The 26252-nt window shown below is 35.4% G+C and overlaps 1 protein-coding gene across 1 annotated transcript in view; it reads right to left on the bottom strand.

Annotated features, from left to right (window-relative positions):
- FBN2 (fibrillin 2) overlaps window positions 1-26252 on the bottom strand; it is a gene marked incomplete at both ends in the record, with an annotated part of 230962 nt that overhangs the window by 83637 nt on the left and 121073 nt on the right. Inside the window, 11 exons of the mRNA XM_082837201.1 lie at window positions 1154-1279; window positions 3198-3323; window positions 4906-4959; window positions 7375-7527; window positions 12805-12927; window positions 14586-14708; window positions 15544-15669; window positions 17309-17428; window positions 21252-21389; window positions 22314-22547; window positions 24264-24416. Of these exons, the coding sequence (XP_082693327.1) occupies window positions 1154-1279; window positions 3198-3323; window positions 4906-4959; window positions 7375-7527; window positions 12805-12927; window positions 14586-14708; window positions 15544-15669; window positions 17309-17428; window positions 21252-21389; window positions 22314-22547; window positions 24264-24416 (1476 nt within the window). The remainder of the gene's footprint in view (window positions 1-1153; window positions 1280-3197; window positions 3324-4905; window positions 4960-7374; window positions 7528-12804; window positions 12928-14585; window positions 14709-15543; window positions 15670-17308; window positions 17429-21251; window positions 21390-22313; window positions 22548-24263; window positions 24417-26252) is intronic.

Here is a 26252-nt window from a genome sequence, read left to right as displayed (position 1 = left end):
TTTATGCCGAGGTTATCTTTTTTCTTCCCTTTTTTTCTTTCTTCAGGTTAATTACTGCTTTTCAGTGGTCCCTCAAATTCAATCCAAACTGAGAATTGCACTTTGTGATTGCATTGTGACTTCAGCTAAGTCCTTTGTGTTCTGGCATCTTGTTTGAGTCCTAACTTGTTTCTGTTCATAAGAATGCTTTGAAGTTAAACAATAAGATGAAGAGAATGTTAACATCTTTTTGCATAATATTACTATTGCAGTTTTCTTGGCTATGAAGTCACTAGGAAACAAATACTTTAACAGATAAAAAAGGGCTACTCCAAATAACTAAAGATTAAATTTTTTTTTGAAAAGGTTACTATTCGGAAGTAGTTATTGGATTTGAGAATGTCATGGGACACTTCTATAGGCCCACACAGTGAGACTTAAAAGGAACAATGACTAGTAGTCATACCACAGAGTATTCTGAAATACACAGTACTTTGATCAAGAAACAAAAACATAATTGAAGGCACTCATTGCTTAGCTGGTATCTACCGAAAATGAGGCCTTTCCTAAGCATTTAACTCATTCATGTAACTCCCACTGAAGAAAAATGAGCTTAAAAGAAAAAAGGAAGACGTTTTTAAACAGTGATTCATGATCTTTAAGCCCAAATTATAACTTCAAAATTTTCAAATGCAAAGGACAATTTTCTTGGACTATAAATTTAATTAAGGTGACCATTTTTACTCAAGCCCCAAATATTTTCTGGGCCAACCTCTGAGGTCTATCAATCATTTCATAAATAAAATGCCTAAGAGCTGACTTTGCCATTACAGTGCAGGTTCCCCCAGGCTAATGTGTCACAGTGGTTTTAAAAAGGGAAAAACAAACAAAGATCTGACATTTTATTAGCAAGTAAAACAAATTGGCTCCTTTCACTTTTTTTTCCCATTAAATTCAAAATGTTTGGTGATATTTCATCTGAATGGGACAAAACTGATGGTTTTATAAACTGGGTTAGGTGCATGCTATTTCTAAAACTGGCAGATTAGCTGAAAGAGATTATAAAATTTTAAACATATTCAAACATTCTTTCTGCTCTACTGCTTCATAACGTACTTGTGGCTCACGCATATCGAGGTGCTTACTGTTCACAACGAAGGAAGATGGCTCTTACCTTCACACGTCTCTGTCTCAGTCCTGAACACATAGCCAGGTGGGCAGGTGCAGCTGTAGCTCCCAGGTGTGTTTCGGCATAGGCCATTGTCACAGAGCAGTCTGTTTACCAGGCACTCATCAATGTCTGGAAGCAACCGTTAGAAGACAGGAGACACACACAGTGAAACAAACAGCACAGTGATCAAAATGTTTTATTTTTGTTGTTTGTTTTTTTCCTCACCCCATACCTTGACTCAGTCTCTTCGTATCCAAAACACATTCCTGATCCTAAGCAAAATATATTTGGTTTTACTCATATGGAACATTCTTATTCTTGTGGCTACTTTTAAGATGCTTTTGAAGTTCCTGGGAGGTGTGTAATGATTTGGAAAAGGCACATTACTACTTTGTTCTTCATTTACTTACTGCCCCACAGCGGTATTATACTTTAAGCATCACCATAATCTCCCTCATGATTGTACATTTTATCAAGTGGCTGAATCACTATTTATTTATCCATTAGTCCATGCTACGGGTTGAAATGGGTCTCTCAAAAAATATTTTGAATCCCTAACCCACAGTACCTCAGAATGTGACCTTATTTAGAAATAGGATTGTTACAGAGTAATCAAGTTAAAATAAGATCCTTCAGGTAGGTTGTATTCCAATATAGGTATGGACACCAACAACTGGCGTCCATATGAAAAAGGGCAAATTTTGACATAGGGACAAACACATACAGAGGGAAGCTGATGTGAAGACACACAGGGGAAAGATGGATGTGTGGCTAGAGTGACACATCTAAAAGTCTAGGAATGCTAAAGATTGCCAGCAAACACCAGAGACTAGAAGAGGAAAGGAAAGATTCTCCCCTAGAGCCATTAGAAAGAGTGTGATGCTGTTGACACCTTGATTTTGGACTTCTGACTTCCCAAACTGTAACAATCAATTTCCGTTGTTTTCAGCAACCCCGTTTTGTGTACTTTGTTAGGGCAGCCCCAGCAAACTAAATCTGGAATTTGGCTTCATTTTTATTTTTAAAATCTAGTTTTAATTTTATCAAAATTATGCACGTACCTACTTTAAATAGTTGAGTAGTGCCATGAACCATGTTCAATGTGTGAATGCTCACTGAATCTCCCTGTTTTCAGTAGGGTACTCATGTGCTCAACTGTACTTGGACACTATGCTGGAAGCAACTTTGCTTCTGGGGAATAAAAACTAGCTGGTTTGCATATTTTTATAAATGTTCAACAATCTCTGGCTGGTGCCCTTCCCAACAGATATCAAAATCTGTTATAAGTACATGATATTTAATATAGCTTTATATATCCATCTGTATGTATGTCTTCAACCCAAGGTGAAATGGATATATAATAACATAAATCAGTAATAAAACCCAGAGCCATAAACATAGAAAAATGTATTTCTTTCTAATCATAATCATCAAGACTTGGATGTAAGAGTCATCAGTGGTTAGATGTAAAAATTATTATATATAATAATGGATGGAATAACATTCGTTTTATAAAAGTGAACTCAAGTGCTCCACGGGAAAATCTAGATTCTTCACAAATTCTTGAACATACGAACTACATACTTGAGTTTTTTCAAACATTCCCTTATAAATTACAAAAGGAAACACCCATCTCAGTTATCATGTTTGGATATTTTGCAGCAACTGATTCTTTATAAGTCAACCTGTAATATTTAATTTTCTTAACTTATTATTATCCACACTGCCTCATTAATTTTTGAATCCCACTTCCTAGTGAAAAATTATAGGATTAAGATATATGCAGATATAACAGGCCGACAACTGACTCTGTGTCCATTCACTTGGGAAAAAAATAATTTAAATACTAAATTGTGCCACTAAAAAGTTTGTTACTATGTAACAGCATTTGTTTGATTCCCATATTTTCCTATCTCTGCACTAAAAAGGAAACAAGAAAAACTGTAAGATCTCTAGTTTTACTCATTTATTTGTAGTTTGATTTCTCCTATAATCCATGGGATTAAACTATACAAAAGGCTCTTGTATAATAAAACAAATAACTTACCAATACAGTTTCTTCCAGAAGCATCTGGCTCATAGCCACTGTTGCAATTACAACGGTAACTACCACGTAAATTTTCACAAATTCCATTGGCACATATATCAGGATCCAGAGCACACTCATTGATATCTGCATTAAATGTTCAGAGTTTAATGCTCACAGCCACTTACTGTCTGTTGATACATGTATGTCTAGTAAAGATCACTCAAAATACGTAGTGTCTAACCCTGCAAACCCCCAATTTGCCATTCAGAAAGGGAAACGAAATGAAAATAAGGAGTGAGAATAAAATAGAGAGATATGGGACACTTCCTGGTAAGTCAAAAGAAAAATGAAGGGAACCGGCAGAAATTCAAAGCATTAAGCCATGTAATGTGCTGGCATTTATGATAAAATTAATAAAGAAATTTATAGACTGTTGGCTCAAAACCCAAAGGAAAACTCAACTTGATAGGTATTATAACCATCTAATTAAAAGGCAAAGATTTATTAGGGTGTCTGTATAATTTTATGGTCCTGAAGGCCTGGAATATTTCTATTTTATTATCATTTTTTATAGTCAACTAAGTAATATGATACTTATTAAATGTTACTCATTGTTGATAAGTTGAAATTAATGGAGAGGACAGTTCAAATGTGGATGCTTGAGAACACAATGTTTTACAACAAGCCATGAACATGACTACGCTCTGTCACCGTGGGCCGTGGGACCTGAGGAATGATGTACTTGTATGAGCAACCATCTAGTTGCAATGGCTCTGTTGGGGAGGCCATATTGAAAGGGAATAAAAAAACGGAGTCAGCATAAAATAAAATTTTGGTAACTATGCTCAAATTTTAATCCTAACTACTGTGTTCTAGAATTTGGGAAGCCTTAAATACTCCAGAAATGTTAGTCTTTTAATTTAAATTTTGGGAGAAACATCATTGTAAAAGTTTGCTCCTTTACTCTGGTTTCTGACGTTCTTTGCAAAAAAATGTGATATTTACTGTCCATCTATAATTTGTCTAAAGTCTCCTCAAACATGAAAGTATTAGAATATATATGTAAACTAAAGATTAATAGCACCCTACTAATTTTATTTTAAAAAAACAAAGGACACTATTAACATATAAAATAACTTTATAAACACATATGTACTTAATGTTCAAGTTCTATATTGTAATTTTGTTAATCATAGTGCTAAATTTTAAAAAAGAAAACTTTAATGAAACCTTGTACTACTTTGGTTGGACAGAAACATTTTAGTATTCTTAGTCATAAGTAGTCAATTTATTTTTAGGGCAGTATATCTCAAATATCTCTTAAAGATCCATATCAAATATCTCTTACAGATTGTTTTTGTTTAAACCATGTCAGCACCATTATTTAACATTTTTCTTTAAATTGTCTTGTTTTTCTTTTTTTTTTTTTTTACAAGCTCTAGCTTCTTCTTAAGTGACGGTATCCGTAAAATCATGGTTGTAGTTTGTTAGTGACATTTTAAACAATGCATATTTAACAGATAAATATTTATCTACTATGAAAAATGTACATCTACATACTTATTGATACCATCTAGCTTATAACCATTGTTCTAGGAGATAATTTATTTTATTACTTTATACTGATATATTTTTATAATATTAAATACATCTTATCTATAATATTATAATAATAAAGCTATAAAACTATATAATTATTATAAGATTGAGAATTGAATAGAGCTACCTCTTCCATCCACAGTGATACCTACTCCACTACTACAAAGACCGTGGAATTCAGCTGTAAGATAAAAACAAATAGAGAAATCAAAAACTCTAAATTATATCTGTTCCATACACAAGTCACTTACATAACTCCAAAACTATCATTAATAATTACCTGCAACAACTTAAAATGAAAAGGACCATTTTCTAGCACAAAAGTATTTTAAGAATTCCAAAATCACAGGTAAGCATAAAAATGTAAATAAAAATAACTGTGATTATCACCCTGAATTTCATTAATATATTGATAAACATTACAAATATTTTCTACTTATGTAAACTTTAAAAATATCTAAATTGTACAACAGAGATTGCTTTTTAGCTTTTCTTCTCCTCTCAATAATAAAATAACAGAAAACACTTACGTAATAAATAGCATTTACCACGTGATGTGCCTGGTGTTGTTCTAGCATTTTGCATCTAATAATTTATTTAATCCTCCCAATACCACAAACTAGATACTGTTATTTTTCCTCTTTTAATCCCAAGAGAGCTTGGATAGAGATGGGAAGTAACATGCTCAGGTCATAGAGTTTGTAAGTGGGGAGCAGGCTTGGACCCTCTGTACTCTACAATAGACATTTCATGTAATAGCCTATTTATAATAAGACGATTTAACATCTTTTCTCAGTTATGTGGATCTACCACACTCATTCAATCAATCTCTTATTGATGAAATTAGGTTTGTTCAACTTTCTGCAATTATAATAAAAAAAATACAAAGTTCAATTCTATCACTAGGTTAATCTCTTGGAAGTAAAACTGCTCAAAGTTTATGTCTCTTTTAAGGTTTTTGATAGTCCCCCTCTCCCTAAATATCCCAGGTTACCCTTCTAACACCAATGTAAGAGAGTACCCATTTCTGTATATCCTCCCCAACACTGGGGAAAATCAATCATTTGTATTTTACCAATCTAATAAACAAAAATGACACCTTTTTAAACTTTTCTTTTAATTTTAGATAGATTTCTTTTAATTTTTATATGGCACTCTACCATTTGCCTTTCTGCTTTGTGAAGTTCTATGTACACTGTACTTTTTTCTATAGAGGATTTCAACTTTCCTTATTGATTAATGTAAATTCTTTATAAATTAAATAAAATATTTTTCTACTTCATATGTGTATTTTAGTCTTTGGGGTCTGTTTTGAGTGTCCTTTATCATTACAGGATAACAAGAAGTTTGTATCTTCTACAAAAAAATTATTTTGTAACATTTAATGTAGGGAGCTAACTCCATATTTTTCCCAATATTTATCAACAATATTAATTACTTAGTTTAATTTGTTCTCACTGATCTCAATGCTATCTTTATTGTGTCCTATATTTCCACTTATATTCAGAACTCATTTTATTAGTCACTAATCTTTTTACCTAGTCTTGTTATCAATTTTTGCACTTCTTTCATAATATGCATAATTCACTTAACATTTTAGGGGAAGACTTCCTTCGTTAACTCCTCTTTTTAAAAAATGTCATACTCAGTAATTCTTCCCGAGGGACTCTCACCATTTTGCTAAGGTTTGAACAGTCCATTTAGGATTTTTAACAGAATTACAAGCCACTTCCTTTGCTGGAATTCATTTCTTCCATCTTCTACCTGGGAAGTTCTTATTCCTTTTTTCAAGACCAAAGTAAGCCTCCACCCCTCTGTGCAGTCTTTCCCAGCCTCCCCAGGCAACTAACTGCTCCTTCCTTTGTGCTCTCCCAGTTCTTTATGTCCCTTTTAAGGCAGCAATCATACCAAACTGTAATTTATATGTTTGCCTATCTATATTTTCAACTATTCCCAACTTTAAAGGAAAAGAGATTGTGTTTATTTCTGATTCCCTACTGTACTTACATCTATTCAATACAGTTTTCATAAAAATATGAATAAACAAGTCATAGAATAGTCAAAGAATTAAACTGTTTAATGTGCCTATAATTCATGACAACATTCAGAAATAAATTTATGACTTTCTGGAACTACTGATATTCCTGATAGACTGGAACTTCTGATAGACTGCAGCCTAAGACCATTCTGTGTAAAGATTAAAAATAAATAAATAAAACCAGGATCTCATGAACTTATTATAACCTTGAAAGTGATACGTAAATTTTATGCTATTTATCTTCAGAATGACAGAAGGGATGAAAGATTTTGAGGCTAACATATTCACGTAAAGAATCCATTGTAACAGTCATAATTGGATCATAAAATAAATAAATAATCATAAAATTCACCGTGTGTTCTCTCTGCCTAGAGATCATAAGTAAAAACAAGATAGATCTCTTTATTATATGCTTCACATGTCAACACAGATTTGGATTTCTTTTCTTCCATTAAAAATAAAGACAAAACACTTCAGAGCCAAGGTACTCTTTGGCCAAATATCTAATGTGACATTTCTAGATTCTTTATCAGGTGTGAAACTGGCGAAGGTGACTACCTGAATTTTTAGCAGGGCATGGCTGGCAGGGCTCTCCAAAACCATAGTCTGGATTGGCACAGCAGCATTCAGACTTGGTCACTGCACCAGGAAAAGGACGGACACACACTCCCTTCTTGATTCCACCATAGCATGTACTGCGCATGTGAGTATCTAAAGGAGACAGAAGAACAATGATTTGAGACAGTGATAGAGACAAAGAGATTTCAAAACTGAAGGCTTCTTGTAACTTAAGTGGTCACTATATGGGAAGCTTCTAGAAGGCATCTGCCACTTTTCTTTTTCTTTGTATCTTTAGCATCTCATAGTGTTAAGAAATCAACAAATGTTTGTTGAGAGAGAAAAAGAATAAATGCATTATCAACAATTCTTTTTTTTTCTCCAAGAAGTTTTATGTGCTACACAAGCATCAATTATCCCACTTTTCCTCACGGGCCTGTCATTGAGCCAGGTATATTTCCACAGTTATAAACAAGACTTAGAGCTCTAATCACTGACTGCATTTAATATTATTTCTATTTTAGAAGTTCTTATGAACAATGAAGTGCAGTGCAGTTAAACTACCTTGAGATGATACTGCTTGGTCATGAACTTTCTTACTTAAATTTCTGAGTTAGGTGACCTTTCTCTTCAACCCCCAATTTACTGTTGTGACTGTGTTTTAATCATTGCAGACTCTCAATAAATCCAGTTACACAAATAATATTCAATAACTATCATTATGTATCTGTGGCATTGTGCTTGTTGCTTTACAGACATTATCTTGTTGAACATTCAGGCCAACAACTCCATAGGATAGTGATCATTACCCACTTTTTATAAATGAGGAGGTTGAGGTTCAGAGCGGTTATATAAGTACCTCAAAGCTGTAGACTATCCACTGTCTGACCTGGAATTCAGACTCAGGCTTGTGTGACCTCCAAAACTTTTCCTCTTTCTACTATGTCCTGTTACACCCCAAAGAAGCGTATCCTGCTTAGTTCTCTCATTCTAAATTCTCATAAAATATAATACAGCTTTATGAGATGGTAAATGGTGAACTATAAAAAAACTCAGATCATCATACAGGCCAGAGAAGCAGTAGAGCTTTTAAGCAGTCTATTGATATGGCAATTCCATCAAAGAGATAACCATTATTATAAATATCTATAATTATTCATAACTCGTTGGAAATAACTTTATCTGCTTGTTATGCAAAGTGAGTCACCTATGTCTTACAATGTGGTGATGTTTCCCGTTAAAACAATGAGATGTGCGGCCGCATTAAACAATGAGATCTGTGTATGCTCAGATAGAAGAAGGTCATAAGATTTTACTACTCCAACCCTGGGAAGGGGACGTGCTGTCCCCTTCTGCTTCTGCTATGGCCTGGTTTGGCAGTCAGCTCTGAGTTACACATAAGAATAGGACTCAACACAATGACAAATATGCACAAATACCACATAGTTCATGATTTTCAATAAGATTTTTGTGAGTTCTTAGGATGGTACCACTTATCTCAAAAGGCATCATAGAATGGTCAAAGTTATTTCTGTTTTCATGTTAAGAACATAAGCCAGGAACAATTTTTAGAAGCAAGTTGATAAAAAGCCTATGGTACTCACTTCTATTTTTAATGAAGACAGTTGACTTTTTCCTTTTCAAAGACCCCACACTGGAACCTTAGTTCACATTATTCTCTTCAATGTAACCAAGCCACTGTTCCCAGTGGACAGGATTAGAGGTACCGATACCAGCAGCACGATCAGAACACGCTCACATGAATATTTTGGTGGGTGACTCGACTTCATCCTAAGCTATACCTGTTCCATATGTTATCAAATTTCTCCATGTCTTTTCTTTCTTAAAACTTGGAATTGTTAAAGGATTTTTTCATGGAATTATCATACTTTATCTTTACCAAAGGTAAAATTGGTATGGACACAAGATGCTAGCTGTATTTTACATTCTTTAGTATCAACTTTTCTTTATAGCTTAAAGCAGCGACTCTAAGACTATTTTTGATGTAACATCACTATTCCGATTTAACAAAACAGTAATAATTGTAGTAGTTAACTTACTGGGCATGCTTTATGTGCCAGACATCATTCAAGTTTACACAAATATGTCTAATGTTAACATATTTAATCTTCAAAAACAACTAGTGAGCAAAGGAGGCACAGAGAGGTAATGTGTCTTGCCTAAGGCCTCACAGCTAGTAAATAGCAGAACTAGGGTAAAGAAAAAAATTAACCTTTTACCTGACAGAACTGTCAAACAGCGTTCATGAAGATATTGAAATACTAACGTAACAGGATGCTAAAAAGGAAATTTAAGCTGAAATCCCATGGTGCTAAATATCATATAACAAGGTGAATTTTGAGACTCCATCCTGAAGGAAGTAGAGATGGAAAATTGGTTGCCAGGTCCTTAAACCCCTCCTAATACCGAGGATACAATTTAGAGAATAGCAATTAAGAGAAGAGTTTTTGAGGAGGATTTTTTTGGAAGAGCCAGATTACAAGTTGGGCATGCTTCCATCCTCACCCCTGGTCAAGAGAGCAGAGCTTCGCAGGGAGCAACTTGAAGAGCTTTGCACCCAACTCTGTCAGGGACACGTAGCACACAGAGGAGAGTGGCTGTTATTCCCACTGTAGAACCTCTGTTCACTCGGTTCAGAGGGCAAAGGGTGGCACGTCCTATGGATGAGACACGGGCCACACTAAGTGAGGTTCCTAAAACGACTACGTGGAGGGTGATGAGACACCATTAGATCTCTGTCTGAAGTGGACTGCAGAAAGACAAGACGTTGAGCCAGGAGTGGCCACCAGGAGAAAAATGCAGTGTCTGCATCTCGGGAAGGGCAGGCCAACGCCCCTGACATAATCATGAAATCACCCACGAGGAAGAAATTGGTTTTAAACTTGTTTGAAGCCCAGAAGTCTTGAAGCCACCCTAGGACACTGTCACTGCTTCTGCCTTCTCACCTTTCCTCCTGCACTTGAGCCTGTGGAGTCAGAAATGTCTTCCTCACGAAGGTCTGAGCTTGGGAGGGAAGTCATAACTTCAAATCAAGTTTGAATATTAACTATTATATGATGCTGGACATTCTAATTGCTAAATTCAGATTATTTTCATTACCTAAAGTAGTCATATAAATTTTTGCTCTCTAAAAATAGTAAAGTAAGGGGCTGCCTGAGTTTTCTTCCTTACTTATTGGATAAACTGCTCCCATTGAATAATTAAAAATATATTTTTAAAGGATTGAAAAAAACAAAATACAGTTGCCTTTTGTTCATATCCTGCCTGTGAGTCATGCTTGTTCAACATACTAGTTACAATAGTAATTTAATTTTCTGAAAATAAAAACCCACATCGCACTCTCTAGGGAAACAAAAATGAACAAACAAAATCTAGAATTGAAGTGCTAATTCTAATAATAATTCATAGCAATGATTCATTTCTAACCTCAACAATCAATGCAACTGAAAGCATTTCAAAAGGCAGAAGACATGAAGAAAAAATATCTAGCATGTTAAGGGAACAGTAATATATAATTTTACACACAGAACAAATAGTGTTTTTATTTTAAAAAGTTTAAGTAACCACAGTTGTGAAAAACTGGAGAGCGTTTCCCAAAAATTTCTAATGCCTTTTCTGTATGTGGACAAGAGAAGGAATATTTGTGTTTGAACACTGAATTCCTAACAACTACTCATATGTCGGTTGCTTAAAAGAAAAATTATTTCTCCCTCTAAAACTGGTTTTGTACTCACCATAGGTTTCAGGAAAAGCATTTAGATAAAGGAAAAAAGCAACTGAAAATATTTTAGCTCTCTAAGCAGCAAGGAGCTACATTCTTCTAGTTACTGTATTTGAAATAGCCCTGAACGAAGTGCTGACAATCTTGTAAGCTGAAATAAATCCTAGATTGGATAGAGTGGGTGAAACTTTAAGTGGTCAGATTATTTCCATCTGCTGTTGCCTCTTTTTTTTTTAACCTTCAGAATCCAAATGTTTTGATTCCCATAGGTAAGAATAAAGTAAAACCAACTATGTCTGAGAAAGACTTTCATTTCTCTCAAATATACTTTTAAACCAGTGAGTATGTCTGCCTTTTACTATGTGACCTGAAAACAGATGGTGCACAATGGCTAATTCACCCTAGAAGTTTCATGAAAGTGCTTTGGAGAGAATACGGCATTCAATGTATTTTTACAACACACTCACTCTGCTCTTACTATCGTTAGGACACATTGGGTGGGTTTCGAAATGCCAATGACATTTTCATCTTGCCTGCCTCTTTAAAGCTGATGCCTGGTAACTCAAAAGTATCCAAGAGGAATTCTGAATGGTTTCAAATAAAATATACATTCTCTCTCATACTCTTCCCAGGTTTCTATCATTAGTTACATACACAGTGATGAAGAATAACTATTTAGAAACATTTCTAGCTTTTGATATACGTCGAAGTTCTATTGTATAAATTATTTACGTTTAAAATTTTGTTTGGGAAAAAAAGCAGACTCACAGATATAGAGAACAAACTAGTGGTTACCGGGGGCGGGGCAGGGGGAGCGGGCAATATAGGGGTAGAGGAGTGGGAGCTACAAACAGTTGGGTATAAGATAGGCTCAAGGATATATTGTACAACATGGGGAATATAGCCAATATTTTGTAATAACTGTAAATGGAAAGTAACCTTTAAAATTGTATAAAAATAAAATTAAAAAAAAATTTTAAAACTCAAATGGAAAAATAAATAAATAAATAAATAGATTTTCTTGGGATAAAAACAAGAATTTATTTAGATACAACTACAGTACCCATTTCAAGTCTTATTTGTTATTAATTATAAAATATAAATCCATTGTATTTAGAGATGTGGTTATCTAACACTATGAAGAATGCTGGTAGAGGACAATTTTTTTTTACCTTCTCCAGCATTTCTGACTTGCATCTCATCAGAGGCTTCTGAAGGGAGCTAGCCGGGCTCCTTGTCCATTTCTTTTAAACCACTTTATTAATATATAATTCACATACAAAGAATTCACATATTTAAAGTGTACAATTCAATAGTTTTTAGCATATTCACAGAGTTGATCATCATCCTAGCTGATTTCAGAACATCTCACCACCTCAGAAATGCCTTTGGTGATCACCCCCTTCTCCCACCACCCTCACCCTCTCCTGCTCTAAGCAACCACTAATCTGCTCTGTCTCCACAGATTTGACCTTCACAAACATTTCATTTGGAGTCATATACTATGTGGTCTTTTATGTGTGGCTTCTTTCACTTAGCGTAATGTTTTCAAGTTCATCCATGCTTTCGTATGTGTCACTACTTCATTCGTTTTTATGGCTGAATATGATTCCATTGTATGGATATATCTTTATCCCTTTTTCAAAGATCATTTGGTCAGTGGGGCCATTACAGAATGTTTCACTTACCAACACACACGCGTCCATCCACACCCACAGCCAGGCCTGGGGGACAGTCACAGCGGAACGACCCTTCATTGTTGATGCAATGCCCATTCATGCAGATTCCTGGGGTCTGGCACTCATCAATATCTGCCCAGAAGGAAACACAAGCCGGGCCATTACTGGGTAAATTTAACTTTCCTACAGAGTTCACCTGTTGCCACCACTCTACATTATCAACACTTTGTTTTCAATTTTATAATTTGTGGAAGAACACACAGATGTGACAACAAATCTTATACACAAATGCAATTCTTTCAAACGTATTTTTCAGAAAGACTGAGTGAAAGTTGCCTCATTTTACCACTTAGAAGAGTCTCACAAATTCATTTTTCATTATTTATTTGGCAATTCAGCTTAATATTAAAGATATTTAACTCAAATTAGTTAAGTGAAACAAATTCTTCAAACTGAGGTCAGTGTTTGTATTTAACTTTTAGTTACACACACATAAAATTCTAACTAAGATGCTGTTTTAATTTTAATTCAATTAGTTCATAATAACAAAGTAATTTGGGGTCTCCCTTGTAATTTTCAATTCAATTGCTTGAATTTGTGAACTGTAACCCACCATTAAATGGTTTCCCCCCAAAAGGGAAACAGCCTTCCAAACACGGGGCTGCCAAATCATGAGCATTTCAAAATTTATGGATTACAGCATTTGTAATTAAAAAATTATAGAAAGTTCAATAAAGCAGGAACTGGTGAGATTTAGGTGATCTTTATATGTGTACTTAAGTTTCTTAAGAACTGCTAAAATGTTACATGTTGTAATGTCATGCTACACACTGAAACAGAATGCTAATCTCATACCCTGTGATTAATCCAAGTCAGCTAACCTTGAGATGACATCCCATGCATGAGATCAATCAGCAAAGCTACAATATTTCTATTTAATACTGAACTCCCCTTTCCTGAATAGTCAAGAAACTACTTTTATTCAGAAATACAAGAATGAGTCTTGATTTTTCACTCTCTACTGTCTCCAGAATTTCACTGAAATTACAGGGATTGGTTATGAGTATTATTTGGTATTCAGATAAGTTTGTATAATTGAAGGCAGAAAGCATTCATGGAGTTAATTTTGTCTAAAAGAAGAAAACTGTAAATAACTTGTTTTTAAGTAAAAACTGCAAAATTTGTTCCATCTTACTAAATTCCAATTGTGAGTATAAACATAATACAGTCTTATTTATTTGCAAGAGTCATATATTTTGCTTCCTAAAGTTATCGCTAGAGCTTGGCCTTCAAAAGGGTTTTATAAACAAAACAATTGCTAGGAATATTCAAATTACTTCTACATGAAATTGATGTAAGATTTTTAGGTAATGATATAGTAACAAATGATCCGTGGATTAGCTTATGGAAAAGATATAATGCAAAACCAGTAATGAATGACAGTGGAAAATCTAGTTCTGCGAACACAAGTTTTTTTCTTCCTCTTTTTTATTGAGGCAAAGAGTAGACAGAAATTATTTCTATATTGTCTTTTCCACACTTGCTACAACCAATCTGTCATTCCCTTAATTCTTCCTATGTCATTATTATTTTTGTAAAGATATTAGTGTTCCATAAACCACAATGTATGTTTTTCTAGGAAACTTCAGACACCTGCCGTACTGAATTAGCAAGAGATGTGAATAATACAAAATCCACATAAAGAAACTGAAGTAATTCTTGCATGATTGATTCAAATAAAAAAGATGGTTTCAATCATGGTTACTTTCCTATCTCAAAGCCATACATACCAGTGCAGTAACGCCCATTTGGAGCCAAGACAAATCCTGGTTTGCAGATGCACTTGAAGCTGCCATCTTCATTAATACACATCCCATTCAAACACATGTTGGTAGTTGTACATTCATCATGATCTGCAGAAGAAGAATGTGACTTACACCACTGGCCTTGAGGATACCAGTTCCCCCTCTTTCTACAAACAATCACTAGTCATATTCTACTGCATAAATGAGCCATGTGGTCATGGATTTTTTTTCTTATGAATGCCAACTGACTGAGGGCAAATAGTGTAGAAAACATGAAGGACCTTTAGTGTAAGGGACATAAAGAAAAAGAATTAAGGAACCTTTGTGCTTAGTTTCTGTTAAAACCACATGAGTAGTGTTTTATTTTGATTACCAAAAAAGTTAATATGATTTCAGGGGATGTTTATATTGTATGAGAGAATAAAGCAATGACAACCTCACTGCAAGTGAAATGATCTGGACTTTCATTAGTTGGTGAAATACATGTTGCTGTGCAAATAGAATATTTCTGTGGAGTACTGATATTTACTACACTGTTAGACATCACCAGGACCAAAATTTAGAGGTTTGATTATCACATATGTCAAACATTTTTATGCTTCCCCAGATTGGAGGTGGGCCTTTTCTATTTTGTCAGTGTTATAACCCCAACATTCAAAATACAGTAGGTGCTAATAATTACAAAGAACAACTGCTACTTACAATTAAACATATGCCACACAGAAAATTTCCAGAAGTAGTAAATTATTCATTTGTTATGACATTTCCCAAAAACCTGTCCCTTCCCTTTAATAGTCTTATGTTAAATGTATTTATATTTTACCTAAGTCATCTGAACAACTCTCACGTATGTGTTGTGTGAGCTTTCATGAAAATAGAATATATAAATAAAAATGTATATCCTTTAAAAAATATTTTGCAAGGGAGCAGGCAATTTCCATACCAACACAGTTTTTTCCATCTGTAGTTAATTCAAAGCCAGCATTGCAAATGCACTGGAAACTTCCATCTGTGTTCACACATCGACCATTCTTACAAAGAACCCCATTCTGGATGCATTCATCAATGTCTGGGAAAATTAACAATAGCCAAATATTAGTCTTTTAAAATAATTATAGATAAAGACAATAAAACAATAAATGTAATTTTAAATATCTAGTTTATTTTTACATGTAATATTCAAGATCATGTTGCTTCTTCAGCAAAATTTTCATTTCTCACCAGCTTTTTTCTTGGATACGTAGGTTTATGCAATTTTATAGCCCTCACTTATAATAGCTGAAGAGGGAAAGAAAGAGAAAAATGAAATGGATGTGCAGTGAATGTAGGAGAGGGTGGACAGTGCAGCTGGAATTACCGGTGCAGTTGCTTCTGACATAGTGGTTGAAGACCTAAAAGTCAGAGCAAGTGATATCGCTTATATGTGGGTTCCAAAAAAATATATGGCACAAATGAACTTATTTACGAAACAGAAACAGAGTCACAGGTGTAGAAAACAAACTGATGGTTACCAAGGGGGAAAGCAGGGGGAGGGATAAATTGGGAGATTGGGATTGACATATACACACTACTATATATAAAATAGGTAAGTAGTAAGAACCTACTGTATAGCACAGGGAATTCTACTCAATAATGTGTAATGACCTATATGGGAAAAGAATCTAAAAAAAGAGTGGATATATGTATATATATAACTGATTCACTTTGCTGTACAGCAGAAACTAACATAGCATTGTAAATCAACTATACTCCAATAAAAATTAATTTTTAAAAAAGTCATCAAGGAGTAAGAGTGAAGTAACTGCAGAATATCTGGATTAAGAGCTACATGACAAAAATTGCTGGAATAGGGCTTCCCTCGTGGCGCAGTGGTTGAGAGTCTGCCTGCTAATGCAGGGGACACGGGTTCGCGTCCTGGTCTGGGAGGATCCCACATGCCGCGTAGCGGCTGGGCCCCGTGAGCCACAACTACTGAGCCTGCGCGTCTGACGCCTCTGCTCCGCAACAAGAGAGGCCGCGATAGTGAGAGGCCCACGCACTGCGATGAAGAGTGGCCTCTGCTCGCCGCAACTAGAGAAAGCCCTCGCACAGAAACGAAGACCCAACACAGCAAAAATAAATTAATTAATTAATAAGAAAAAGGCACCAAGACCTGCAGTTTAAAAAAAAAAAAATTGCTGGAATAAAGTGATGCAAGTAACTGCCAGGGGATGAATAGGAAATGAAAAAGAAGACAAGCAGAGTCATCTGCTAAAAGAATTCTGGGATGAATCAGTAGTGAGGGAGAGGTTTGGACGAGGATGGTGGGCATAGCAAGGAAACTGTGAATAAAGAGCAGGTTAGATTTGGTGTCCGACTATGTGTGAGGTTCAAAGAAACAGAAGTTGAAAACGACAATAAATCGTAAGCTCCGTTAATCAGAGAGCAGTAATGCTACTGATGTTACTTGGAGAAAGGAAGCTGTGATCTAGGGAAGGAAGAGAAACTGAATTTTTTTGTGAAGCCAGATACCACATTGCCTGTGTTACACATGCAAAAAGTGTTTATGTTTGAAGAGAGCACTTTGAGGGTAGCATAAAGTAAATCTGTAATAATGTAACAGCATTTATTTCATTCCATGTCTTATTTTAATATTCACTTTTAACCCCAACAGCCTGGGTCACTATATTTCATGGAACATCATCATATGTGAAAGCAAACTGCCTTACCAATGCATGCTTGCTTGGTGGGAGTCCTCTGGAATCCAGCATGACATTTACAATAATAGGATCCAGGTGTGTTAACACAATCTCCATTAGTGCAGGGATTCGATGTGCATTCATCAACATCTGTGAGTAGCAAAAGAAACCATTATAGACTTCACTCCATTTCTAGAAATGTTTGTTTAAAGTACATTTAGGCCTCCCAAATTTGAGAGAAGGCCAGTCAGTGGTAATAGTCTAAATATCAGAGTATTTATAAATGAATAAAAATTCCTTTCTTCAACTACAGAGGCCAGTCTGGAGATTTACAAAAATAACACCTATTGGAGAGTACAAGGGAATTTGCTTTAATCAAGAAATAACAACTTTTCAATTTGAGTAATGCACAATGATTAAAACCATGGACTTGGGAAAGACACAGCCACGAGTTCCAATATGCTAGAAAATGCTTATTATCTAAGTAATCTGGGCAAGTTAATAGCCTCTTTAAAGCTTAGTACAGAGTTAGAAGATAATTAAAGATTTTTAAAGATATATATTTATATTACATGTTGACACTTCTACTAGTTTTAAAAAAGAGACAAATTATGGAATTTTTTGTTAACTTTTTTGTGAACTCAACTATATATATGTAACTATGCATCAAGGCTTGGATAATATTTTGAAGTAAAAAACAAAGGATGGGGTAAAAAAATGGAAATTAAGTAAAACAAAGTCTATTACATTCAGTAGCTTCTGGTTTCTTTAGGATCTTAAAATTGGCACAGGGATTTTTTTTTGTATGAAACCAAGTTTTATGCAAATACTAGTTCTGGTCCCAAGTGTGAGAAACATCACTGCTTTCCTTCAGGTTCTCTAAGCCTTGACTAAATGCAAACCCATCACAGAATTCAAGGACTGCACAACCAAACAACTGACTAGACAGTGAAGATTAGTCAAATCCCAGAGAAATCAAGTTTGCCAGTGTTAGAAAAAGTTTAATTCATCTTCTTTCAGCAATGCCCACTAAATATTATTTTGAATGCTGGAGAATTAAAAACCTGGCTGACTGGTTAGGCATAGTGACTTGCCATTTCATATACATGAGAAGCCATTAACATATACAATTTCAGCTAAATTGGAGAATACAACAATAAAGTCAATTCACAGGTTTACCATTTTAATAGACAGATTACTCCTTTCACAGATGTTCTTAAAAGAGGAACTGTACTCTACCAAACTCACCAGCTTCACTGATATATACACTCAGACTGAATGCAAGTAAACCCTCTCTGGTAAAGGAGGAAAAAAAAGAATCTCATAGCAAATAAAAACGACAAAGGAAAACAGGATTAAATACTTTTTCAATTCATCCAAAGATGCCTTCAGCCCATTAAGACTCACATTTACGCTTTTGGTTGATAAAATCAATTCACTGAGCCAAAGGAATGAAGCAATATGAGAAAAGACAGAGCTTAGAGCATTAACAAGCATATCAAGCATAACTAATGGTCTGTCCAACTGGCAACATTACCTTCACTAGGCAATGCTGAAGATCCCTTAAATTCTCTGTGTACCCAACATCGAAATGCAACGATTAGAAAGGTGTCATAGATGTATCATTCTAGAAGCATCATTGTAAAGCTCTGTTCTAGTGAAGAACATGAGAGACCATGCACCCAACGCCCTCTTTTTAGGTAAACCTTCTGGGAAGCAGGGTCCTTTTCCTCCCCTTGAGAACCTGTTCCCAAGGTCCCGCATTGCTATGACAGTTCTGCCAGTTATTTTGCCATTTACAGCCCTGATTCATTTCTGTTTCCTTAGCCCCTTAGGGACCTCACCAAGGTTACAGCACACGGAGAAGATATAGTAGTTCACTTATTTATTTCTTCTTCGGAAGTGCAAACAGTCACCAAAAACTATTAGTGACTTCACAATTCCATATGATTTTAAAATCCCATTTGTTTTTTTGTTTGTTTTGTTTCCCAGGATTATTTTAAGATTTTAAGTTTTAGGCTAATCACAAAAGACCACTGCCACATTCTGAAATGTATATTTCATGCTTTTCCTTTACTCTGAGTCTCAATGCCTATTACCTCCAAATGATCACCTTTGTTTTGCCTTGTATAGATGAACAGAAGTTAAATATTACAGTCTGTACACTTTGATTCCTTCCTCTGTTTTCACTGAGGACTGAATATTTTTAAGCAAAATTCATAAGGATTTTAAACTCCTAAAATAAAAGAAGTAATTGAGAAACACTGATTATCAAAATGGTTAAATTCTCAGATACTACTGTGGTAAGAAATGTCTACCCTTGAAAAGTACTTTATATTCCAACTTAGAAAACACTTTTAATTTTCAAGGGCTGTAAGATTACCTTTGCTCAACAGAAACAAATTATTTCTTACTATTCCAAAATAGAATGATTTGAGTTAAAAACTCACCTGGGTGCTAACATGAACTAAATGGAGGTCTTTGGCTAATTTTTACAGAAAATATTAAGCTTATGGCCTATTTTTATTTGTTGGTTGATGAATCATGCAGTGATACATGAAGAGCAAATATTAATAGCAAAACAAAAATAGTCAATCAAATTTCAGTTTGATAGATTGTAACTGCTTACGTATGTGCAAGAGGGGATGTTTTATATGTTGTATACTTATAATCATATTTTCTGGCAGTAAAATCATTCTTAAGTCATATAAGTAGAATAAATATATCAGTATGTCCTGGTGTTCCAAAAATAACCACGTGGTCTATCACTTAAACAAGCACCAAGTAGTATGTGCTAAGGCAGGACTGATGCATATGGTTATACCCTGCACAACCCTGGGGTGTGCTATTTACTTAGATTATGTGAATGGTACCCTCTACAGTTGGGCGGTACAAAACCTGTGCACCTGTATATAGGGACCCTGGGCTAAGCTTTATTTAATCATTCTGATCTTGTGTCTCTGTACACAGTTTAGAATGATTGATTTTTCCAAAGCACCATATTTGGCTTACATTTTTTTCATAGTCATAGTGCACTTAGATGTTTTCAATTTTACTTGGGAAAATTGTGATACTACCTGTCTCTGTTCCTGGCCTCTCATCTATATTTTATAACAGAAGACCTGAACCCAAATCTGGTATTTAGGGTTATGCTAATTACAAAACACATACATGATTATTTGCTAATAAGATGAATAAATAAAAGAATAACCTCAAAATGGTTCAATCCCCATGGTCCTAAAACTACCCTTAAAAGATCATCAGAACTCTCTTCATTGCCAAATACAATAGTGGTTGTGTCCTCACTGTATTTGATTTTTTTGCTGCACTTAACACTTGACACTCCTTTTCTCTTGAAAGCATACCGTTTCAAGGCTTCAGTGACATGTATTTTCAGATTATTTTGCCAGCTCTCCAACATTACTAATGTTGCTGGTACACAGGGTTCCAGCTGCACTACTCCTGTTATCTTTTTACTCTTCCTGTTGTTCAGCCTGGCTGACAATATTCACCCTCATGGTTCTAATAAACACCTCTATGTTACTGACTACTAAATCTCTAACTCTAGTCCTGAACACTCCTCTTAGCTTGAGACCTCTATAATTAAGTACCAGAGACACCTAAAACTCAACATGCTCAAAAAGAGACTCATCAACCGCTTCCTCCCAATCTCCACCTTCTCTTGCATGTTAATGATGCCACCGTATATCCAGTGTTGTTCGGCTAAGAAGGAAGGAAAGGGGGAAGCAGAGACAGAAATCACAACATTTAGGACCAGAAAGGGAAGGGGAGTCTTGAAGTGGTCCAGCTCAGCAGTAGGTTAAGGGAGCACATGGAAGAGCATGCACACAGGAGAGCCCGTTTGGAAATTAGCTTTACTTCAAAAGACTTTTTAAAAATCATATTCAGCCCAACTTGTTCCTGTAGTCTAAAAGCTATTAGAAAACCAAGAATTAAAGAAGCATGAGCTTACCTATGCAATCCCCATTTGCATCCTGCTTGTAACCCATGTTGCATTCACATCGGTAGCTAGAAACAGTAGGTATGCAGCGTCCATTTAAACAGAGATTAGTATGGTGCTTACATATATCTATTGTCTGGTTCAGAATAGCTAGGGAAAATTAGAACACAAAGGATATTTCATCATTCCAACATGGATTGCTTTTCTTAAAGTCGATTTTTAAGAGGATATTTAACAGTATATTATTTAGGTGTATATATCAAAAGCCCACATTATTCTATATTTTATTAAAACTTTAACGTTGAGAATCTAAAAACTATTCTTGAGACACATGGTTGTAACTTGCACTTGTTAATATACATCTGGAAACTTTGCCCATAATGGTGTCTTTTTAAAATTTCAGGAATGTTCTACCGTACATTTGAATGCTTTCCATTTCTTTTTTTTTTTGTAGTTGAATATTCAGATATAGTAAATAGGCAATATGCCAAAAAGAATAAACATAACACTGTAGGACATCATTAAATATTATTAGCAAGAGCAGTTATTTTAAAAAGAATGAACTGAAATGTCAAGCACACCAATGCCAATACTGGCAGTTCTCAATTTCTTAAGTTATTCAACAAAAAAGGGCGAAGAAAAGAAAGATATTTCATTATAATATTTGTATAGGCACAGAGCAAGATTTATTCAGTCTATCTCAGTTGAGAAATGGTTCTGGAAAACAATTCAAAGGTTGTATGATCAGGGCAGCTACAAGCAGCCAAATGAAATACACTGGAACCGAAAAACGTGATCTTTAATGGTGTCATCTGGACTTGGAATATTACCACGCTCTCATCTCTATTTTCAAAGAGAACCTGGGTCACTCATTCTTTTCTCCAATTTAGAAAGTTTATGGAGCATAAAAATAATACTTTCCTAAGATTCTGTTTTACTATATTATGTTTTAGACCTTGAAATAAGTTTCTGCACACACACATAGACACAAACATACTTTGGCAAAAAAGTTAGATATTATAAAATTATTTAAGGTGGAAAACCAAAGAGTCTATGCACAAAGTGAACACTCACTTAGTCCAGTGATGATGGGCCCCTGTCCCCCGGCCCCTACACCAGCTCCCCCAACGCCAGGAGAAAAGCCATTGCCTCCAGGAATGGGAATGAAGCCTGTCCCTCCTGGGCCATAGCCATTGCCATTGCCACTTGGAGCAAAGCCACTCCCCCCAGTGCCTCCAGGTCTGGAACCAGCACTCCCTGGAATCCCTCCTATTGGAAGTCCATCCATGCAAAGTCTGCGATATTCCTCTAAAAGAGAAGAAAGTTCAGTTAACCACAAATGAATGGATTTCTGCATAATAAAGGCAATTTGTGTACTGTAATAATCATTTTAGGTTATCCTCACTTGATGATATGAATAAGTAAGTTATTATCTTAATAAACATTTTCAATGCTAGCAGTGGCAGAAAAAGATACAGATGTTTCAGAAAAAATTAAAGTATGTATACCATATTTTAACTGAGTTGCATAACCAAACAATTATCTACACATTTTGATTTTATGTCCCTAAGTGCAACTCATAAAATTCCAGATATAACTGTAAATGCAAGAAATTTACTTGAATGGATGAAAATTAAACCTTTAAGTAATTCATTCTGTATGTTTGGTTTTACTTAAATCTCCATCAGTATTGTACCTACACATTTTTCCTACCTCTTCTCTTCTCTTTAAGGGATTAATATGGCTTCAGAATAATTTTTTTCTAATGTGGATTTTTAACAGAAGACAGTATTTAGTAAACTTTTAAATCTGCTCATTATCTGTCCAAGTATCAAAGCTGAGGGAAAAGAAGCAAGAATATACTGATTGCCTTATTTCCTTAACTGTTCTCAGAATCAGGGCACTATATAAGAAGAAGTGAAAACTATTTAGCTCAAGCAATTGTTTGAGTATTGACATTACTGTCATATACTACTAGTGGAACGATGAGTTTCCAAAATTATATACTATGCATTAAATCTGCTTTTTTTTTTTTTTTTTTTTTTTTGCGGTATGCGGGCCTCTCACTGTTGTGGCCTCTCCCGTTGCGGAGCACAGGCTCCGGACGCACAGGCTCAGCGGCCATGGCTCACGGGCCCAGCCACTCCGCGGCACGTGGGATCCTCCCAGACCGGGGCACGAACCCGCGTCCCCTGCATCGGCAGGCGGACCCCCAACCACTGCGCCACCAGGGAAGCCCTAAATCTGCTTTTTAAAAATTTTTACTATTCAATTTTGGAATTTCATGGCTTAGAGATTTAGGAAGAATGTGCCTTAATTTTTTTCTCCATAATAGTACATATAGATACATATCTTTATAAGCATATTTCAAAAAGTGTTATTATTTTTCATAGTATTTATAATATAACATGAAGATAATATAATAACATATTATCAACATACCTTTATGTGATAAACACTAATTGTACTTTACTATGCATATTATATTAACAAGAGGAACTACTTCTCATTCATCTTAATTTCCCAGTATAGCTTCAGGTATACAGCAGTTAATATAGCAAAGTGAATGAGAGGTATCCTCCTACCCTTGTATTCTTAATTTTTAAGGTCATTAGAAAAGAGAGGACATATCTTTAAGGATTGGGACACTATAAGCTAAGGGCATTCCTGAAATAAAGTATAAATGAAGGCCAAAATTTGTTATTCAAGCTTCAAATAGAAGATTAGGAGGTTTTAAAACTGAACTGAAATACTGACATTTCAGATAATTACTAAAAATTCTTGCTTAAAGTCAAGTAATGATCAGTTTTTAGGAGTTTTTCTAATATTAACAAAATGGATATAATAAAAACTGATCCCAATAACCAATGCCACCCTAACCCTCACAAAAAACACCCAAGTCATATTGAAGACACTAATAGGAATGCAAACATGACTTGTCTTTAAGGGAAACACTAAAGTACATTATTGTTACTAATTTTCCTAACACTGTCTGTCCTGAGGAACTAGCAGCCAGCAGCTCACCAGAGCCTCTGATGGGACAGGCTTCAGGAATGGTTCCAACACCCCAGCAGCGGCCGGGCTCACAGCAGCATTGCATTTTTGTCATTCTGCCCGGAAGCTCTTGTGCACAGCGACCATTCACCAGGCCGGAGAAACATGTGCCTGTTCTCTGATCTGAACATATGAAAATTAAATAGAAGACATGACAGAATTACCTGGAGTTCACATCAATTATTTCACATGTTAGGAGATGCTAAGCGAAGGGAATTATTTTACTTAATTTCTATTATATCTACTCATTCGTTTAATTTCTATCACATTTATTCATTCCTTTACTTATTTACCAAGCAAATATTCACTGAGCACCTGTGCCATGCCATATCCCAGGCATACAAAAATGAAAGACGTGAAGCAGATATGAGCCAACACTGCAGTGAGAAGCCACACCCAGACAGACCCAGAGCTTGAAGGAAAGCGACAACCCAGTCTCAGCCTAGACTGGTCAATTAGTCACCCAGCCAACCTGCAGACATGTACTGCTGTTCACTACTGAGAGTTTTGTGGTTATTTGTTACCCAGTAATATCCACCTGACGCAGGTGCTATTTTAGAAAGGTTGAGCAGAACAGCTCCTTTGAGACATCTGAGAAGAGACTTTAATAAGATGAGAGCATGAGCCACACAGTTACCTGAAAGAAGGGCAGTTCAAAGAGAAAGAAGGAGATGTGCTTGACATATGTGAAAAATGAGGAACCCATGTGACTGGAGAAGAGCAGGCATAAGGCGGGTGGAAGACCCTGAGCTCAGAGGCGTACAGAAGGCAAGAGCATGCACAGCCCGACAGACCATGAGGGAAGGACTTTCGGATTTTATTCAGAGAGTCAAAAAAATGTAAGTCTAGTTTCACTATATATTGTTTAACTTTTATCCAGATGCTTCCAAGAAGTTTTGTCTGTGACAAGAAGAAAGATGTACCACAACAAACAGGAGCTGCATGTCACTGATGAAGATGACACCATTAATTACAAATAATGCTATTAATAGGGAAGGCCTAAATTTTTTACACTAGATATTGAGTTTAAAATAAATATATTATTTCCTTGAATGGTCCAAAGTATACTTCAGGTTGCTTCTACGCTATTGTTAAAGAATTGGTTTGAAGGTACTCCATGTAAGAATCAGAATGCCTTCCATTTCCCAAAAGAAACCCAGTATGCCCAAGAGCAAAGTACTAAATGTGATGTATGCGTGCATACTTAAAGGCACTGCAGATATTTCATAAACGTTACAAGCTGGGCTTGGATAGGCTGTCACTGGGAATAATTTCACAGAGAGGTTTCTACTCCCAAGAATGATCCAGGAAAATAGTTTTTAGGATATTCATTCCAGGAACCCAAAGTATCATATTCCTAGATTTACTTGATTGCTACACTCCTCAAGAATAGGATGTAAATTAAGATAAGAAAGTCCTAAGCTCTTGACAGTAATCACTGTTACAAAACACATTCAGGGCTACATGGTAGATTGACTGTATTGATCTCTTCAAGGCTCTGTAAGGAGGAGGCTGTACCATAAGACTTGGGGAAAAAAAAGAAGAGTCATGGCTTTGAGTCAGGATACCTAGGTTTACATCAAAATATTATTACTGTTGATTCTGTAACATATCTTTTCTTCTTTATGGAACAGGGCTGATGAGAGAATTAAATAAAACAATATATGTTCTGTTTCCAGCAGAATGGTGTATTAGCTACCCTGAGTGTCTCTCCCAATTGAAACACCCTGGATAAAATATGAGAAATTATTTTAAAATATACATCATCTTGCTGACATCAAAGAAGGAAAAAAACAGAGTCTCAAAATGAAGTGAAGACAGGAATCTTAGGAGGTAAGTTCACACCTAGCTTTCGCTTTAGGGTTTCTGCAAAACTCTGGAGATTTTGATTTTCAACTCTGATAATTTCACAAGGGGTTAGAGCCTAAGATATAAAAGCCCAGATTCACCTCATTAATG

The sequence above is a fragment of the Leucopleurus acutus genome, assembly GCF_964270905.1.
Source record: "Leucopleurus acutus genome assembly, chromosome: 3".
Taxonomy (NCBI): domain Eukaryota; kingdom Metazoa; phylum Chordata; class Mammalia; order Artiodactyla; family Delphinidae; genus Leucopleurus; species Leucopleurus acutus.
Note: the sequence above shows the minus strand (reverse complement) of the source record. Positions and strands in the feature narration are given on the sequence as shown.